Raw genomic sequence first — 21,834 nt, 5'->3', positions numbered from 1 at the left:
CTGTAAAAAAAAAAAAACAACAAGGAATGAGTCATTGTGAGGGAGGAGGGATCCGTAACTCAAAAATAATGACTGAAAATTGTTTGCCATTTTAAGATTTTCCCAAGGAGACAAAGCCAAAGCATGACGCAATGTTTGTCCAACTTTGTCCACCCGTGCTATTTATTTTAGGCTGATTCATGACGTTTAAGTGAGCTTGTTGGTTTGTTTAGTCATTACCGTGCCATGACGTGCTTACCTCGCCCAGCTTGGCCCAGTTGAAAGACTTGAGTGGGTGTGATGGCTGTGGGATGCTCTTGTTGCGCAGGCTCGTGCTGCTGCTGAAGGAAGCGGGCACCGGTGGGAGTGGAGCACCGGAGAAGATGGGTGGAGCTCCGGGAGGAGGAGGCGGACCCCCTGGAGGAGGTGGTGGTGGAGGAGGAGCCGGGCAGAAGGGGAGTGGAGGAGGAGGTGGAGGGAAACCAGCCATTGTTGGAGGAGGAGGTGGAGGCATAGGACCTCCAGGTGGAGGAGGAGGTGGAGGGAACGCCATACTTCCATTCTAAATGAGAAACATGTAAGACAAATCGTCAATATGCAAAATATATTTAAGATTAGTGGAACAAATATGATTACACCATCCAGAAATAGTCAATCCATATCCACCAGAACTAATATAGGCTTTTTTTTTTTGGAGTATCTGTATGCTAAGTTATAATGCATTTCAAAAGACACCTTTGGTTTCTCAAACTGAATTCAACTCCAGTGTTTATTAAGATATATAACACGTACAATAATAGAGCATGATGCATGTTTATCACTGGCGTTAAATGAAGTGAAGGCCTTTTAAAGGTCTTTTAAATGTGAATGGAATTTGATTATTATGAAACACTACAAGCTCACATTGTAAGTTATTATGCATTCTATATAACAAATATAAATGCCTTTACAAGGCATAAGGAATACTCGATTCCTAGGAAGTGTTTTTACTGCAGTTGTTTTTTTTTATACTGTGACAAGCATTTGTTGTTTATCATAAAATATAAGAGCCTATCCTCAAAATACAGAAATGAAAACAAGACACCATTTTGCATGCAGCTGAACATTTCAGGGTGGCTGACGGTCACGAGATCTAAACTGTTCTAGTTTAGAAAAGTTACACGAGCAGAAAGAGTGTACTCACAGAAATATCATTAATCCGAGAAGACAAGTCTAAAACTTGCTCCCTGGCAGAGCGCAGCTCTACTCCTTCTCTCTGCAGCTTGTCTTTCATCTTGTTCAGAGTCTTCATCATGTCTTCTTTCTCTTGTGTTTTGATCTCACACTCTCGCTCCTTCCTCTCAAGTCGGGCCATGAGTTCTGCATGCTCTAAAAGAACAGATGCATGCATATACAGTCAAAAAAAATTGTCTATCAGAACCTGAAGTTTAATAACTGTTAGTCTCACACATTAAAAGAAACAGTCCAGAATGGCAATTGATTAAGTAAGGAATAAAACACATCGGGGTGTACTGTTATAGGAAAATGGTGTACGATAGGTTGGCGTCATTGCTGAAACGATTTCTTCCTCTATTCCACAGAAATTGGCCAACACTAACATTTATTTATTTATTCATCAAAGGCTGACATGTAATGTTTAGGAAAACCGTGAAACAAGTTCCTGTTAACACTTTGTTATAGCAGCTATAAACAGTCGCTCTCTCACCGGTTGCTCTTTAAAAAAAAAAAATAATCAAAATTAATAAGATGAAAATGGAGCTTGACATGTTACTAAGAAACAACAAAGCCCTCTGTCCTCAAGAATTTCCCGTGTCAGAATACCTACAAGTTATAGCTTTACGTCTAACTGTTATAAAGCTCTGACACTGGAGACTCCTTACAGATATGTTGAATAAACTCCTCACAGAAAACGTCACCATAATCAAATGACCAAATTTCACAAGTTAATTTTTTTTGGACCCATTTGTGTGGCGTGTCTAACATAAGTCCGCGTGTTAGGCGTTACTATAGAAACGATAACAAATTGGAACGAATGAATTAATATAAACCTGTGAATCAAAGTACAAGGGGCAGTGCAGTCCGAGCGGCTGTTCTAGAAAACGTTTCGCCTTCTGACCAAACAGATTTGAGAATTCAACAGTGTTGGGGTGTAAAGAAATTTATAAAACAAGTGGAATCAGATTGAATCAGAGTCTAAATTAACGCAAGTGCATTTGCGGTAATATAAATAAAAAAAAGATTCATAAACCATGAATCATAAGGCAAATACACACAATGGTTATTTTATTATTAGGTAGAATTACAGTTTGTCATCCATCAATGGAAAGGGACCACCACCGAGCAGCAGTGATACTAAAATGGACAGACAGCATTGGTACAAGATAGGTGTACCTAATAAACTGGTAACTTAGTGTATACTGTATGTCATGTGCTACAAGTATCTACTACTACTACCACAATTAGATCTACTGCTATGACTAGATCTACTACTACCACAACCACCACTACTACTATGTCTAGATGTATTACTCCTCTACTACAACTACTACTACTAGATTATTTACTAATACAACTACTAATACTACTAGATCTTCTACTACTAATAATACTACTAGATCTTCTACTACTAATACTACTACTAGATCTTCTACTACTAACAATACTACTAGATCTTCTACTACTAATAATACTACTAGATCTTCTACTACTAACAATACTACTAGATGTTCTACTACTACTACTAATACTACTAGATCTTCTACTACTAAGAATACTACTAGATCTTCTACTATTAATAATACTACTAGATCTTCTACTACTAACAATACTACTAGATGTTCTACTACTACTACTAATACTACTAGATCTTCTACTACTAAGAATACTACTAGATCTTCTACTATTAATAATACTACTAGATGTTCTACTACTACTAATACTACTAGATCTTCTACTACTAATAATACTACTAGATCTTCTACTACTAATAATACTACTAGATGTTCTACTACTAATAATACTACTAGATCTACTACTAATACTACTAGATCTTCTACTACTAATACTACTAGATCTTCAACTACTACTAATACTACTAGATCTTCTACTACTAATACTACTCGATCTTCTACTACAACTAGATCTATTACTACTACAACTACTACTAGATATACTACTACTACTACTACTACTACTACTACTACTACAACTAGATATACTACTACTACTAGATCTACTACTACTACAACTAGATCTATTACTGCTACAACTACTACTAGATCTTCTACTACTAGATGCACTACTACTACTGCTAAATCTTCTACTACTACAACTAGATCTACTACTACTGCTACTACTAATTTTTCTTCCAAAATTTATAAAAGTTTATAAAAAAAACCTTCTCCAAATTTACCAGTTCTTTGCATATATCTTCTGTTTTGTCAAAAGTAAGTTCAAATAAAAATATGAATATAGTGTGTTCAAAAACTTTATACTAGAAAACTATGCAAGCACACACACTGATATAAAGGCTGTGTCTGTATATATATTACATTACCTTTCCTGAATTTCTCAGCCTGGTCTCGCCACTGTTTCACCTCATTCTCATTGACAAGCCTGCCAGCAGAGAAAGAAGAAAAGGAAGGGAAAAAAAAACATCAGCCTGCTGTGCTCAAAAATGTTAAGGTAGAAAGATTTTGTTCTTCTGCTTTAATTTGCTTCACTTACCTTCACCCTCACTAATTAATGAACTGATTGTGTTATTTTTGTGTAAGGGTAATTGTTAATGTACAAGGTCAGGGATATTTTATAGGCTGAATTGCATCATTAACATGAATGGGGTTATTTCCATTTAAACCCATGAACACAGGAACAGACACAGTTAGGCTGAGTTTAAAATATATATATATAAAAAACAACTTACATAGCCATTTAATGACTAAAACATAAACGCTAACAGGTCGGCACGCATTTATCATGAACTGTCAACATTAGCTGTTGACATTTGTATGTAAGCGTCATTAAATAGTTATGCATCTTGACAGAAGGTTTTAGTTAAGCATAAGATTAGGGTTATGAGACCTTCTGGAAAATAAAGCTTAAAATGAAACACCTGGATGACCGCTGCTTTCCGAAGCTGAGGAGAACACAAAGAAAGTGAGACAAGAGAATTACAATCAACTCATTGAAGTAATACAGGTATGGAATGAAGGAAAAATACGGATGTTCAATACAAATCTCGGAGAAAAAAATTAAAAAAGATGATGTATAATGGAGAGTGTTGTCTCTTTCCTAACAAGCAAACATGTTAACATTGACACTTTTGATTTATTTGAAACAACAATATCTGCCCTTCAAAAACTGAACAAACACGGAAAAGGTAAAACGAAAAGTTTTCAGCTTCCAGCCAACACCAAGACTGATATTCTCCATTTTTACTGCTAAAAAAAACATCTGGACAAATGGCTATTAGTGAAAGCAGAAGATCCTTCTCGGCTCTATAGTGCCATTTTAGTGAATAGGTTTGGTGTTGTTAATGTTTGTACTGGAAAGAACTGCACTATAGTGTAAGAATTAGATAAACACAGTTCAGTAGGAGCTGGCAGAGAGCCGAACGTACTGTACAGGCAAGCTTCTCTTCTAAAGCGTTTTCCAATCTCGCCTTCTCACTGGAGACCAAACACATTAATCACGGACTTTGGCTTGCCTTTGCTAATGATGATGGAGAATGGAAGTGTGTGAATGCCGGCTATTTGGCCTGAACACACAGCGACTGAAAAGGGCAAAGACAAGTAAAAGAGGGATGACAGAAAGATGGACAGAGAGAAGTGGAAAATAATGACAATGCAAAGTCTGGATAGTGGAAGGACGGCAGGAAATGGGATCTACTATAATTTAACTGATATGAGAGAGAATGAGACAGGGAGAGAAGAGGAAGATACTTCAGGAAGAAAAGAAAAAAAAAGCAAGGAGCCAAGACAAACAAAATGGGGTTGAGTGAAAGAGTTACATAATCTCAGAAAAGGAAAAAAGTACTCAATATCTTTTGTTTGGTGACGGGTGATTCTGACGAACTGTACACACACTTAATCTGCACTTAAAATTGTAGGATCAAATGTCTTTGAAGTATTTCCATTGCTCTCAATAAAGCTCAAAGTGTGTGTGTGTGTGTTTGGACTAATTCAATTAAAGTTGTAAATTTCAGGCACCTACATCAATGTTATGTTAACTCACATCATCCTTGATTCCTCAACAGTTCACTGCAAGTGCATTACAAAAATGCAAACTCTCTCTCTCCCTCCCTCCTTCCCTCCCTCCCTCTGCCATCAGATGAAGCTAGTGCTGTTTCTCTCATTACTGTGCTCTTCAGTCAAGCTTGAATCCTTCTCATCCCACAGGAGTAGGCACTGCCAGGCTGCACTTTGATCTGCACTAGAACTGAAGCTCAACTCCTTACTTCTTTTCAAGGTTATAGTCACAAAACATGCAGCACTTACATTCTAATTATGTTCCTGACGTTGAAATTGTCCAAAGGAGAAACATCTGGGTCTTCCCCTTTGTCATCCTGCAGAACAATCTGTTGAAGGATTCGGTCTAGAAGCTGCCACTGCTGTACACTGCCCGCTCCACGTTTATCTGCGATACACAAATACTGCTGTTTAATACAGCAACGGCCAGCTGATACAATGGAGAAATGTTACTCAGTGATTAAGACACTACCTTTTGTTGGACTTTTGGTGCATTTTGTTCTGTTGTTATTACTAATTCTTGCCTACTCCCTATTTCTTCCATACTGTACATTGATAGCTATTAATCTGGGAGGGTGAATGCTAATACATGCTTTCCTTTCCTACACGCTCACCCCGGTGTCCTGGCGAAATTCCCACAGTGGCCATCTCCATCACGGCCCCCTAATAATCCCCATCTCTGAAATGGCTACATCACTCTCTCCTCTACACTAATAGCTGGTGTGTGGTGGGCGTTCTTTGGAATGGAGCGTTCAACAAACACATATGGGTATGGTGGTCAGGTGTTCTTTCAAGAACGTAATCAAAATGATCTAGCAACAAAATACAAATGTAAAGCCAGGAAATGGTTTTAAAAAAATTACTTTCAATTTATAATTCATGATTTTTGCAGTTTAGGATTGTTGCTATGGAGTACATCACGGATTTTGTTGGTTTTTGAGTTCAAAGAACTTCGGAATCACAGCATTTTATTTAGACGTTAAATGTAGACGTCTCGGCTGAATAACCTAGACCAAAAGTACCCTTAAAGTACCCTACACTTTGTTTTTGTGATTAAATCCTCTCAAGGGAATCAATTTGAAATTTTCTAACCGTAGAACTACAGAACTTGCTACATTCTTTAAAGAAAAGTGGGGAAGTTTAACAAGAAATCTCAGTGGATAATCAGAGTTTGTATTGATCGCCACAAGCAAGTATTACTGAATCAAAAATATAAGGGACTATCATGTTTCAGTAGGCAAATACATGATGTACAATGCTGGGATACCAGAGGAATAGTATGGCTACATGTATTGCATTCGCAGAATCTGGATTTCTTGATGAAGATAAAGGTATAGGCACCAATTATCATTGTTTAACTGCCAATAATTCAATGTGCATTCAATTCAGAAAGAGATCATATTCAGTCAGACACATTTTGGGTGACTGATTACTACAAATGGCTAATGTCAGTCCTGGGCTGCTAGAAAAATGAGCCTGGTTTAGTTGATGAGCACTCACATGGCATCTGCAGGCAGTGCTGGAGAATAGACAGAAGATGAGGATAGGCATCTGTGTGGCTCAGCTTCTTCTTAATTAGCTCAAACATCTGGCCGGCGCTCTTCGTATCCACGTGCGTCTGCAAGGAAATCCCCATTCATTTCCCCAATTAGAGCAAAATTTCAATGAAAAGTAGACTGGATTAAAACGTTTAATGCTTGTAGACATGTGCAGCCTGTCAGTTTTGGGTGAGCTGGCTAACGGGACTTACCATGTCGAAGCGTTTGGCCAGTTCGCTGTCATCTTCATTCCGCACCATCTCGAAAAAGTCCAAATGTCTGAAATGGAGAAAATGGGCAGCGAATCGAATGATTTCTCAATGGCTTGGTGGCAACTGATTGGTGGCTTGTCCTCTGAGTAAAAATCTCTGACCTGTCGAGAGTTGCGTTCTCATGACCTCTGAGCTTGTCGATGACTGGCTGGATCCCCAACATTAAGAACTCGTACCTTAGATGAAGACGAAACTCAAGATTGTCCTGTGCACAAAAGCAAAGCAAGTTCTTCAGTACGGCTTACAATGGCACTTGGAACTGGTGAAAAGATCTATTGATGTTTTGGTGCAGAAACATTAGCATGAAGGTTTATTGATCAACTGACCTCTCCAGGTCCCGCGTTTAGCACAGCGTTGATGAAGGACATGATGGCAGTCTTCAGGTTGACCTCGTCCCTGTAGCGGCCTGTGCTCCTGTCCAACTCATGCAGAAGAGTCTGGAAAGCAATGATAGTATAGTCTGACTACTGGATTCAAGCCACAGAAGCTTATCCTAATGTGTGTTTGATTCAAGAACTTTTGGCTTAAACATTGGAACCAAAGCTTTAAAAGAAAGTTATGAGGAAATAAAAATATATAAAATATGAATAAAAGCAAAAAAATACATCCATGGATGTTTATTATTGGAAACACAATTAAAAAAAATAATCCTATTTTTCATTGGATATGTGCCACCTTGTTGTAGTTCCAAAATATACCTAGTATTTTGCACCATATTACATTTGATGGCATGTGTTGTTTTTTTATTTCTATTTGTTTGAAAAGACAAATTAAAACATTTCACCCATAGGCACATTTCAACTGTCTTTGTTCTCCCCAGGTATCAATCATTTAGCACTATGAAAATGGCATCAAGATAACTCGTAGTTACTTATTTATTTAAACCCAGGTTAATACAACAGAAGAAAAAAGTTTTATTAGATCATTAAAGAGAAGACTTCATTTATATTTACCTTTATCTACTTAGGTTTCAGCATACAGCCATTTATCATCTTAAAAATATTTGCTTGTGTGTTAAATTGACACTGTCCTGTACGTCCAACAGAGTCAATAGGTCACTGGCAGAGAGCCATGTTACCCACTAATGTTTGAAAGTGTCTCATTACTTGTCGCCAAGCATGACAAAAATATTAGAACAAACAGACAGGCATAACAAATGGCTCTACATACGTTTATGGTCCATAAAACAGGACCTTTGGAAGTGTGTGTAGCTGTTGTTCTTCACAGCATGTGCCACAGTTAAAGGTACAGACACATATGAAGTATATTTTGATACGCTATAACTGCCAAGATGGCCCTAAAAATATAAATATAAATATATATATATATATATATATATATATAAATCTAGCTTTTCAACTCTCAACTCCTTTTCAATCCAGGTATTTAATCTTTCAACAATATGCCATTTTCTTTCTTTTTATTTATTTAATTTTTTTTTACACACATACAGTATGAGCAGCATTACATACTATGATAAATAATTTACTGCCATTATAGAGACTAAGATAGAACATAATAATATGGAAAAACTCAACTATGTTTGTTTGCATTTTGCATAATCACTTTTCAATGAAGATAGCTGCTGAATAGTTATGGGTCTATTTGTGAGTTTGTGGCATTCCTGTGGACCTACACTCAAGCTAAACCTCAGCCGAACCACCTAGGAAGAAAAAATAAGCAGCTACGGTTGGTCTTCACCGACGTCCAGCGGTGATATGCCAAGACAGCGCCAACAGAGTAGGGCAAATAATGACAACATCAAATACACCAGTGGTATTAGGTTGTGGACAGAATCCAGTAGCCTCAGAATGTAATCAAACTGCCAGACCAACTGTATTCAACAAAAATTCGTGAAGGTCCTGTTATATTCCGTACAATCCCTTGCTTAGAAAGGTCCAGAGAAGCAACTAAAATTACTCAATGATGGCAACATTTATCTAATCCCTAACCATTAGTAATGGAGTAGCTGAACTATGCCCAGTTTTTCATATATGTTGATCAGTTCTGCTGCACTATTTTTGAGTCCTTGGTTTGATCAGCTGGAAATACTTTTCTCAATCTGCATCTAGACCACAGTCTGTCAGATGATGACCCCTACACAAGATTGAGGTAGTATAGCTAGTCGATTAGGTAGACAGCTATACAGCTAGCTGGGCGCACCTTTATTCATAATAGTATGCAGTGCACCAGACATTTCTTTCTGGAATGGAGTTCAATTTTCTCCTATTCAACTCTAACCAGACATCACAGTACCTGGAAGCGTGTCCTCTCAGCGGCGTACTTCTGATAGTGCGCCATAGCCTGCAGCACTTTCTTATGGCCATCAGGTACCAGGCAGAGAGCACCAAGGATCTCCAGCACGGCCACCTTGGTCTTGACGTTGTCCTGGCGCAAGCTCTGGGAGATGGTGTCGATGCTCTGTGGGTGGGCCAGGACGTGCGCTCGGCCCTGAGAGTTGTTCATCAGTGCTTTGATGCAGCCGATGACGGAAGTGTGGATGCGGCTCTCTGACGTCTCGTAGTCCATGCTCCTCAGGAAGTTCAGCAGACACGTGAGGCCGTCCAGTTCGATGAAGCGCGTCACAAACCTGTACATCGAGAAACCAAATGATCGCGTCAAAGCAGGAAAGTCCAAAGATTTTCACATACATCTGAAGCTTCATTTGAGAAAGTCAGAGACGTGTGGATGCCGGAAGGTTTCAACAACACCAGGAACGATATCAAATAAGGGTTAAAACATTGTGCTGATCTGCCCTTCTCCTTCTCCATTCTCTTGTACCCACAGCTGTCTTGGCAGGCTCATAACCCAGATGCCTTCCACAGAATCTCACACTTACAACTGTTCGTTCCGACAGTATGAAGGAAACAATTCTTTTATCCCTCATTCATCATAGCAGCCGAAGTGACAGTGCTCATTAGTCAGGCTAATTAAAGTCAATCACACTGTTAACATGGCTGCTTCATCACAGCTCTCTCAAATGACCTGTGTTTATAAATACAGATGGGGTATGATATCAACTTTGGTGACGATCTGCCATATCGCCCCCCCCCCCCCCTATTTATGGCACATTTCATGTAAACCCAACGTGAAGCTGGAAGTCATTGGTTAAAACAGTCAAAGGGACAAAATGTTATCCATTTTTGATACAATACCAATATAAGGGCTTTGAAGAATGGCTTATATCCAATACTGATCCAATGTTATCATCAGAGATGCCATAAAAACGTAGATCCGGACCTGAAAACATTTCCACTCAACCCGATTTGATATGTTTTTTTTTTTTATTCCATTTGCTCCCAATTTGGTCATTTGTCAATCACCACCCAAGAGCTAGCTTTCCTCACACGACAGCTACCAAGTGAAGTCTAATTCATGTTTCCTCCAAGACACATGAATCCAAGCATGAAATCTTTTCAAACTGCTACGCCAGCTGGACACATTCAGAGGAAAGCGCGATCTACCCTCTTTTACATACGCCAGCTCACAGAGGTCCACGATTGGCTAGTGTTGCACAACTATTCAATTCAATTCAATGGTATTTGTATAGCGCTTTTTTTTTTTTTTTTTGTCTCAAAGCAGCTTTACAGAAATATATAAACACAGGATACAGATTTTTAAGTGTGTGAATTTATCCCTATTGGGCGAGCCGGTGGTGACGGTGGCGAGGGAAAAACTCCCTAAGATGATATGAGGAAGAAACCTTGAGAGGAACCAGACTCAGAAGGGAACCCGTCCTCATCTGGGCAACAACGGATAGTGTGAAAGTAAAAGAAAGTTGTACTAGACAGGGGGAAGAGTAATACAAATGTCCATCGAGACACCATGGCCAATTCCGCTCTCTTGGACTCCTGACCACGGATGACCTTTAACAATAGACAATATCACAATGCAGTTTTACAAAACTCTAGATGTAGATCCCTAATGAGCAAGCCAGAGGAGACAGTGGCAACGAAAAACTTTCTGAGGTGACATGAAGAAGAATCCAGACTCAAAAGCGAACCCATCCTCTACTTGGTGACACAGGATATTGATATTCCATATTAGCACAGATCTCCATTCATACAGGAAGTCTTTCTGCTTCCAGCAATGCCCTTGATGATACCTTTCCAGACCAAATACAGCTCACCTGGAAGAGCACATCTGCCTTCCCAAAGTTCTGTGGATCTCTGGGAGCAGAACACGCATTAGATCACAGCTGGCCTGCACTCAATATACTACTCTACACACTCGATTTTTAACACGACAATCTGGATTCACCGGTTATCTTATTTCCACATCAACTCTAGAGCGAACGTTCAGATCTCTCAAAACATCTCACATGATCTACACTCTGGAGTGGATTTAGGCGGCCTGTTCTGAAGTGATCTTGACAATAAAAAGCAGTTCTGTAATGCAGCAGCTGTTTAAATCCTCATTGCCCTTCTTTCCATTAGATGCGCTTAGCATCTGGACTACTTGGGAGGACAAGTAACATTTGGGTTTGGATCCCACATTTGTTAGCCATGAACACTCTCCCGAGCTAATGAATAGAAAAAAGAAAGAAAGAAAGGGAAAAAAAAGAAAAACGGCCTTGCCTTGTTATTTGACGTACACAAAAACATATGTGCGTAACTCAGCTAGGACCTCGGCTTTGATGCTGACGTGTCTGAAACTGAGGAATGCCTACGTTGAAAGATCACTCAGTTCTCACCAAGCATATCGCTCTCCTTATCCTACCTCTATTTCATATCCATCATTAATAACACGAGTATGGAACATACTCTCTCTGTCTCTGTGCCGACTGCCTCACTCGGCCAGGAGTCATACATTCTGGAACCGACGCTGTATGCTTAACTCTGAGGACACAAGACTCCCCCCGTCGCCCAAACACCACACAGAAAGAAAGAGCTCACGGCATGCAATATGAGCCAAGACACAGACAGACACAATCTGTGCCAAAGAAGCCTCTACTTAAGCCTTGGCTCTGGAATAATGAGGTCGGGTCGAATGGGTAAGCCAGTTAAAAAGGCCACCTTCTTGAAACGGTGAATTTAGTTTCCAATAACAATAAAAATAAAAAACCCCCTGCTTTTTATGGTGTAGTTTGTCGTGTTTAAAAGTGTTTCTAGACCTATAGTAATCATATATCCAGCCTCACTATTCAGACTTAATACATTCCGGAAAACTGTATTTAATAATAAATTTTTTTTAAAAAAATGGGGTTGCTATTTCCCGTTATTTTAATGGGGGAAATTAAAACGCATTCCAAGCCCATCTGGACTTCCCAAACAACTCTGCGAATATCACGTAAACCCTGTAAAAACACCAAATGAACTAACTTCCATTCATCTTCTCACTGAGAGTGTGTGAGATTGCTTTCTTCTCAATGAAGTACGCTAATTGGACAATAAGTAATGCACAATACTCCCTCTGGGTTAGGTCTGTAATCTCTAATCATCGAATAGGATTGGAATCATCGAATAGGATACAGATAAGAATAAGAGGCACGTTGTTCATTATTACACACTGTTACTTTTAAAAAGCGGGCCAGAAAGGTTTACAGGGTGAGACATCTTATTGAGACTTAGAGGTGCGCGTCGGGACTGGGATCCTATGGCACGCGACAAAAGTCGCGCAAACTGGGGGTTATTACGATACTCACGATGCAAAGATTATGCCACACCCACTTTGAGGTTAAATTTGAATACAGATGGAGATATTTGGAGCACTGAACAAATACAGATAGTGGCATTGCGTTACGCCCCTACTCTATATACTACCACATAATAGAGGTAGTCCCGTCACATACGGCTGATGTGGTGTGGCCGGTCTTTTTAAACGTCCTTTACACACACTCTGGAATGGTACCGGTAGTGTTATGCCAAATATACTAATGTACCGGAGAGCGAGAAATCTTCACTAAATACCAAGATTTGTTGTAGCAGGAATTCCGATGATAGATGATAGTCCAGATATTTAAAACAGTATGGGAACATGCCTACTCATCTCATGAGACACAAATAGATTAAACAGAAAGGCTGGAATTGCTTAGGGGAAGCAGGCGGCCTGTCAATATTTTCATCAATCAGAATTCAGCTCTCGTTAAAAAAAAACAAACAAACTATAAACTGCTTCTTTAAAGTATAAAGGAGGCATGACTGGTTTAATACAGCTAGAAATGTGAGGTGGATTCTCCTCATCAAAAGAGCGATTCCCCCAAAAATATTGGTTTGCGACAAGGCTATTTTGTAAGCACACCGAGTATTATCGAAACCTAATACCGAATAAACCATGCGTCTTTTCCCTTCTGCAGTTGCTGCAGTTCTCAAAAGACCTCACACACATGTGAATGAGCTCATAGAAAAAAAATTTCCCCTATACAATGAAAAGGCAGACGGCAGCGTAGCGGTACTTGCCGCCAGAGGTGTCAGGCGCTCATGGGGGAAATGTCACATGATCCTAGTACCATTCTGCATAAATAACCTATAAAAATAATCCATCTGATCCTCTTTCTGCAACCCTGCTGAACAAAAGCGCCTGAATTAAAACACTATAAATCATTCAGCTGAATAGACCGGGTGGCCCAGGCTGGCGTGTGTGCCACATGGGGCAACGTTGGCACTGGGGAATTTGGCACATTGTGTGTTTAGATACAACATGTGCAATGACACAGAACATGTGTGTAAAATGCTCATTTTAACAAGCCACACTGGATGAATATAACACTGCTGACTCCCATAAGTGCAGACTTAATGTATCCTCTAGGAGCATATAAGATTCAACCAGCTGAGATACAGAGATGACTAGAAATGTCAAAACAATCAAAAACACACACCTAGTCTGCACTAAAAACACTCCTTATAGAATCCGGTTGGACGGTGTGGGAGAAACAGCTGGGGTAGCACAGCATTGTTTAAAGCTCGGCCAACGCAAACGCCACCTCACAGCACAGTATCTGCCGGCCAAAGCCGCCTCGCTCGCTCTCTCGTCTCGTTTCCCTTCGGACCGTGCAGAGCTCGGCTACTATATTCACACGGCACCGGGAGAAAAACATGACTCCGTCCAAAATCTTCAAAGGTGCAGTGTTGAGTTTCCGTGAAGGCATTTGACAAATGTGAAAACAAAGACGTTTGGTAGGTTCAATCTATCCAGCCTTTTAGCCGTTTCTGAGCTCACTCTGTCAATATTTTGAAGCCTAATATTTGAACGAGACGCAGAGAGCGAGAACTCGGGATTATTTTTGTAAGCTGTGGAAAGGACAGGAAGCCACCGATCTCAGGTCACCTTTTTCTCTCAAAAGGCTTGAGGTCAAAATATCTTTCGAGCACTACCGAAAACAATGCAAAGACACATTTTAGCACCTAGTGGGATAGACTATACAGCAGGGGCCGTCAGGTGGGGGACCGCAGTCAGACGCAGACCCAGCAAACGTACTTCAGAGGACCAAACTGAGTACTTGAAAAAATACTTTAGCAGAAGAGATCAACTTATCAAACAATGGATAAGTTCAGTGACCCTAGTTTGGTTTTTCCACCATTTTCTCCCAATATAGTCATTTGCTAGTTCCAATACACTAGCTAACTCTCCCCTATCAGATAACGGCCCCCGACCGTCATGGTGGGTGGAGGATAGCACATGCGTCCTCCAAGACACGTGAAGCCACCTACCATGACTTTTTGAACTGCTGCTCATGCTGTAGAACAGGGCAGCTGAACACACTCACAGGAAAGCACCATCTGCCCTCTTCCACGTACATGAGCTCAGAGACCCCATGATTGATTAGTATCAGCAACAGCTGACTCTAGTCTTTGCACACGCATTATGTAAATTATTTCGCTGAAGGAATCGACCCAGAGATTAGATACAGGGCTAGAGATATTACATTTCAAACACTTTCACAGATTTTTCAATGTATTTATTCTCTCTGGACTGATTTTCAAACTGACAACATGACTTGAATGGGGAAAAAAAAAAAACAAATGAATGGAATTTCCAAAAAAAATAAATGGAATTTCCACCAGTTTTCGGAGGTGTCCGTGTTCAGCACTGAATGTGTGTGTGATGTCCCACTCCACAGTAGTGGTTAATGGCTCATATGAAAGGCTTTAAGAATTGGTAGTTTTTCCCCTAAGTATTTATTTATTTATTTTTACCTAGCCTACTAGGTTTAAATTTTATAATTTTATTGTGGCAGTTGTACTGTATATAGTGTTTTACTATCAAAAAAGCTTTAGTTGTGCTGTCCATTTTATCTCTGCACCAATGTTATTGTAGAGAGGTGTGAATTGTTTGCCCAGCAGGGGGCTCACCCCCCCCCCATCACCCTGCTCACCAGCAAATAAACACAGAGTCACGATACTCTACACACAGAAACCCAACTCATAACACACCTGTGTCGATAAAATAACTAATTTCTATACTGATTGAAAATGTCCGATAAGTCGATTGAACGCAAGTATACTATGAGAAAGGGTTAAAGACAGTTAGGCAGAAAAGTTGTGTGTTCATTCTTCCTGCATCAAAATCAAAATAGATGTGTCTCATCTGTTCAGAGACTGTGGTGCTACAAAACTGCAAAAAACTACAAATCAAAACAACCGCTTTAAATTGATGTGCCTTATTTATAGCCATTATCTAGTCATTAATGATTACGCATTTAAAAAGGTCATTATTGTTACCACTTGGTTATGCTTGTTGCTTATTGTAAATTGTTATTATTTTGTTTAAAAGATCTTTTTTTCTCCATTTAGTACTGCCCTTCAGACGCTAAATAAGATAGTTACATATCTCCCAGAAGACAAAATACTAACAATTTACAAAATACTAACAATTTTCATCCTGTTCAAAAGTTGAATTAATGTGTCGTGTTGCCTTCTTGAGCTTCAGTGAATGGTTACACATTTTGTAATAGTTATGTACGAGTCCCTCAGTTGTCCTCAGTGTGAAAGATAGATCTCAAAATCATATAGCCACTGTTGAAAAGGGGCCAAATATGCAGAAGATGCTGGAAAAGCAGAGAATGTGCAGGACCTGGAGGATTTTTCTGAAGAACAGTGGGCAGTTTAACTGCTCAGGACAAACAAGGGACTCATGAACAACTCTCACAAAACATAAAAACAGTCGATAATCATCCAGGTAACGACACACAGTATTAAGAATCAAGGGTATGGAAACTTTTGAACGGGGTCATTTTTTATAAATTCAGCAAATATCTTGTCTTGTGCAATATCTGTAAACATCTGTTATGTGAAATAGCTTATTCAGGACAGAACTAAATAAAAAACAAAATGCAATTTTCATGATTCCTCTTATTATTTTGTTAACAGTATTGAGATTTAGCAGATTCTGCAAGGGGTATGCAAACATTTGGGCACAACTATATATATATATATATATATATATATATATATATATATATATATATATATATATATATATATATATATATATATATATATATACACACACACACACACACACACACACACACACACGTACATACATACATATATACACACACACACACACATACATACATACACACACACACACACTATATATATATATATATATATATATATATATATATATATATATATATATATATATATATAAAAATGCAGCACACTGATTCACACACACATCTAAACTGGGATTTCACCTTGACCCCAGCTCAAATAAGTCTATCTCTACGAGTCACCACAATAGATGAAGCCACATCCCTCAGATCCGAAATGATTATGCATTGCTGAGTGATCCAAGCTTCATTAAAGCCTATTTCGGGACCTCGTCTACATGAGAGAGATGGAGTGTAGGGAGGACAGGAGTGCAGTGTAGACATGGAGCCTGTGTTGTGGTTGCACTGTACACCAAACCAGGAAATGCCTGTCATCTGGACGGTCCTTATAGCGGAGGGCGGAGGAGTGGAAAAATCAGCCGAAGATCTAGTAGAAACCTCTAACTCGACTCTGAATGTGTGTGTTAGCCGAGCTGACACATCATGATGAGTGGAGCAGGATGGGGATTGATTTAGTCCAACAGCTATAATTAGAGACTGAGACAGAGATCGGGGACTGCAAGAACTCAATTTAGTCTGATAGGCATATGCACAACAGCTTTCTCACTAAATCTCTCCTCGGTCATGTCTCCTCAGGCAGCCACTGCTTCACATCCCAGCTCATCCAATTAACACAGTCGGCAAAGATTTAAAGTAATGACGCATCATGGGAGTAGTATTAACATCCAGTGTAAATAGCGACTAACTAAATTACAGTAGCAATTTACATTCTAAACAAATTCCAATGGCTTCGGATCAACTTTGGACTCTTGAGCTCCAGACAGTATACAGAACCTTCTGAAGACTTCAAGAGGTTGGAAATGTCACTTTCTGGAACAGAAACATTTGAGCAAGCCGCTGATTATCGCAGTGATGAAGTGGTAGGAATTGGCAGGAGATTCAACGCACCATCTTTGGGAACCTCTTATTAAATATATCCATCTCATCACAGGGCAATGATGGGCAATGGCTAATGAAGCCATTTCCGATGGAGTCAGTGCTTATAGGAACAATGTTTTCTTAATTTGTGCAGTTCATAAGCTACTTTTGCAATGTAGCTTGTAGCGTAGCTCACTACATTTTTTTTTTCTGAAGGACTGCTTTCATTTAGCTACATTAAACTACATTAAACAGCAGCTAAACACTGCGGTGATTGTACAGTTCTATATTGTCTTCCTTATATGAGGTGCCCCATATAGAATCATGTGAAAAAATAAGTACACCCCATGGAAAGTATAGGGTTTTTTTGTTTTGTTTTGTTTTTTACATATTTGGACAAGCAAACAATCGATCCTCTTTGAAACAGTGCCTATTAATAAAGTTGATACACTATCAAATGTAGGGCTGCGCAATTAATCGAATATCGATCGCGATTACGATTATGACCGCCCACGATTAAATGAACATGATCGACTGCGATATTAACGTTTAAAGTTTGTCCTCTGCTAATAGAAAACTCCGCTGCAGATCAAATCAAGCGCTTCCTAAACTTACAGCCAATCACCATAGAGCGGCGCAGGGATGACATCATTTTGTAATGCCAAAACCCGAAACGGAGTTAGCATTATAGCCCTCGAGCTGCCAGCTTCGCTTCGAGCTCCAGCACTTGCGTGAGGAGAAATCATGACATTAACATGATGCTAAAAGGCACTACAGAGGTTGCCGGGGACATTAAACGTCATCGCGCCGAACAGGAAAAAGCTTTGCAGATAAACTCAGGGCAGCGTGACCATTTCACTCACATTTGTGACTGAAAAGTATTTTGTGCGACTGTGAATAAATATTTATTCGTACCGGTGCGAGTGACCTGTTCGGACTTGTATAATACAATCGGGATAAAAACTACAACTCCAAAATGCATCTACACCGCGCAACAGTTACTTTCACACTGCTTTTTATCACCTCAGTCAACCGAACAAGTGTGGAAATACTGCAGAGAAGCCATTATGATCACAAGTAACACTGAACATCATCTGCTTCAACTTCCCGATTTCACAAACCGCCATCTTTTATTGATCCCGCAAAATGACCTGAACTTTCACCTGCTCGTGTAGACACAGCGGTGTCGGGTGGAGTAAATAAATAATAATGCTAACGCTACGAGGTGGGATTTAATTCAAACCTCTTTATTAAAAAAATCCTCACCAATCATAATCAAGAGTAGCAACTGTTCGGTCTGTAAACATACAGTACACTGCCGCTCTCCTTCACTAACTCTAATTCACTCCATTTAAACTCTCAGTTGCCAGATATCACTAGAAAAGTCAACTCCAGTTTCCATGTTTTGATTTAATCCCCCCCAAAACACAATATTATCAGCAGACATGGACACTGTACTGGGGGAACCAATCTAAAACTGATAAACAAAAATAAAACTACTAAACTAAAATGTAAAGACAGAAAATGTGCTTAGTTATAAATAAATCATTTAATATAAAAAATAGATATTATAATAACTTCATTAAATAAAATAAAATGAGAAATGAAATAATGTTTAATTACCACGGGTTGCATTTAATATCAATTTGACATTAAGCTTAGTAAGCTATTTCCTTAGAAAGCTATTAGCCTTTTTCCTAATATGGATCATTTTTGTGTTAGTCTACTTTTAATTAGGACTCTCTATTGTTTTTAGGATATTTAAAAATAAATATTTTATGCTTGTTTATTTATCAATTAACTCAATTTCAACTCAATGATCAATTTATCAATCAAGTATCTCATTGCTATTATTTTAACTCAATTAACAGTGACCATGAGCAGAGCGCTTACATTTAGCTGTTTATGATAGATAAAAAGATTGGTATCTGGATCGGTATCAGCTGTAAAAAATCCTGATCGGAGCATCAGTAATGAGCACCATTAAACTAAAACGCTTCCCATCTGATGGGTAAATGAACTGACCAGCCCAGAACCGTGACAGCGGAAAATGTCTAATAGTGTAGCTTTAAATTTTGTCATAATTGACCAGCTCAAGTTTTCTCATGCCTATTTGTGCTATATTGTGGCATGAGAAAACCTAATAAATGTGAAAGAGCAATAAAAATATGTTGTCACTAAAATCAATTAATAATCATGATAAATAATCGAGATCTAAATATTGATCAAAATAATCGGGATTATCATTGTGGCCATAATCGTGCAGCCCTAATCAAATGACACATAAAATTGACATTTTGTAGTAATTTTCACAATTTAAATTACCAAAAAAAAATACCCAGATCAGTTACATGGAAAAAGCAAGTACACCCCTACATTTATCACAGCTTCAAATCCATAACATTAGAATCAGGTGTTCAAGATTGGGTGCCAGTGATTAGAACCTGCTTAGGGAGTGCAGGTGGAATCTCTTATTTATACCCCTCTCATATCTGGTGTCTGGTGTTCCCTTTGTTATTGAGGTGTGTGGTGTCATCATGCCAAGATCTAAAGAGTTCTATAAGGCCTTCCGAAAAAAGGTTGTGGAATAACGTGCTCTGGACAGACGAATCAAAGGTAGAGTTGTTGGGCCACAGTAATGGCAGACATGTTTGGCGCTGACCAAAGACAGCTTTTCAGAAGTACTTCATACCAACTGTGAAGCACGGTGGTGGAAATGTTATAGTTTGGGGTTGCTTCACTGTCTCAGGGACTGGACAGCTTGCATTCATTGATTCAACTATGAATTCTGCATCATATCAAAGAGTGCTTGAAGATAATGTGAGGCCATCTATCCAAAAGTTGAAGTTGAACTGAAACTGGACCTTTCAACAGGATAATGATCCTAAACACACTAGCAAATCCACCAAGGAATGGCTCAAAAAGAAGAAATTATGGAATGGCCTAGTCAAAGCCCGGATTTGAACCCCATTGAAATTTTGGGGTTGTGGAGGGATTTGAAATGGGCAGTACATGCAAGAAAACCCTCAAAAATCTTGCAACTGAAAGAATATCGCATTAAAGAGCAGTCAAAAATTCCACCAAGCCGATGTCAGAGACTGGTGGACAATTATTCAAAACGCCTACAAGAAGTTATTTCTGATAAAGCGGGCAATACTAGCTTCTGATGTCAAGGGTGTATTTACTTTTTCCATAGAAGAATGTCACATCTATTGACATTTCTGTTGAATAAATGATATATCAACTTCATTAACAGGCACTGTTTCAAAGATGATCAAATGTTTGCTTGTTTTTTTTTTTTCTTTTCATCTTTCACGTTTTGTATCTCCAGTTGTGAAATTTAATTTGGAAAAACTATGACTGTATGCTAATCGTAGTTTACACACTGACTTCCTATCATGAAAAACCCCATAAAGTCAATAAAAACTTCAGACGCTGATGTTAAAAGTGTGAAACGTCAGCACGTTAACAAATCCTTTATCTTCTCTGTGTTACGTCCGTGTGACCCCCCCCTCCTCCCCTCCCTTCCTTTCTCCGTGTAGCCTCCTAGTATATCCTCTGTTCCTAGAATGACACGGATTTACACTCGGCGTTATGGAAGGGAACATCTGCAAGCACTTGTGTTCATGGCACACACAGGGATGATCTAGTACAACATCGACGCCAAAACACCAGTACGAATGCCTTGTTTGTGTGTGATCAATGCAGCCAGTGTTATGAACGATTGGCGGCAGACTGTCTATGCTGACTAACAAATCTTTTGAATTGAGCATGGAGTCTGACTCCTAACTGTCAGCTTTGTTTTACCGAGGACAGTGACTCGGGTTCTGCTAGAACGCTTAAGTCGGAAATTCTCACAACGTCGAGCCAAAGCTAAAAACAAGCTGCAAACAATCGCACATACTCGGTGTTATAATACATTTATGAGCCTATGATCATCTATTATTCATGAATGAAGGACCTGACCTCCTGACATATTATGCTGATGGTTTTCAGCTTCGAGTTACAGTAAGTCGGCAGTTTGAGACTTATGCGCAGGTTATATCGTCTAATTTGGCCAATGTTAGGATTTACAGAAAATTGGCAATCTTCTAAAGCACGTATAATTCAAAAGACGGATCAAATAAACACTTGCTTGGATAAATCAGCCAAAAACATTCAGATTCACTCAGCCCTTTGCTAAACCGGGTATTAAACCATTTACTTCTCATACGAGCACACAAAATACGATCAAAGTTTCCCCATTACTGAACAATTTCATCCTGGTATTAATAAAGAAAAACACACAAGGCGTGGACAACATTCAAGATTCATCCATCTGTTCTCAAGGAACATAAACCATTCAGGAATAGTGCACATTAAAAGCCAATAACATTTGGATT

The 21,834-nt window shown here is 39.1% G+C and overlaps 1 protein-coding gene across 5 annotated transcripts in view; it reads right to left on the bottom strand.

Moving 5' to 3' along the window:
• The window catches only part of daam2 (dishevelled associated activator of morphogenesis 2), a 128,815-nt gene that overhangs the window by 22,182 nt on the left and 84,799 nt on the right, over positions 1–21,834 (bottom strand). For all 5 annotated transcript variants that reach the window (XM_053632686.1, XM_053632687.1, XM_053632689.1 and 2 more), the window contains exons 6-14: positions 9,292–9,625; positions 7,362–7,472; positions 7,137–7,240; positions 6,976–7,042; positions 6,726–6,843; positions 5,475–5,613; positions 3,536–3,594; positions 1,163–1,347; positions 239–541 (exon numbers count right to left, since the gene is read on the bottom strand). In XM_053632686.1, coding sequence (XP_053488661.1) covers positions 239–541; positions 1,163–1,347; positions 3,536–3,594; positions 5,475–5,613; positions 6,726–6,843; positions 6,976–7,042; positions 7,137–7,240; positions 7,362–7,472; positions 9,292–9,625 — 1,420 coding nt within the window. The remainder of the gene's footprint in view (positions 1–238; positions 542–1,162; positions 1,348–3,535; positions 3,595–5,474; positions 5,614–6,725; positions 6,844–6,975; positions 7,043–7,136; positions 7,241–7,361; positions 7,473–9,291; positions 9,626–21,834) is intronic.

The sequence above is a fragment of the Ictalurus furcatus genome, chromosome 9 (genome assembly GCF_023375685.1).
Source record: "Ictalurus furcatus strain D&B chromosome 9, Billie_1.0, whole genome shotgun sequence".
Lineage (NCBI taxonomy): Eukaryota > Metazoa > Chordata > Actinopteri > Siluriformes > Ictaluridae > Ictalurus > Ictalurus furcatus.
Note: the sequence above shows the minus strand (reverse complement) of the source record. Positions and strands in the feature narration are given on the sequence as shown.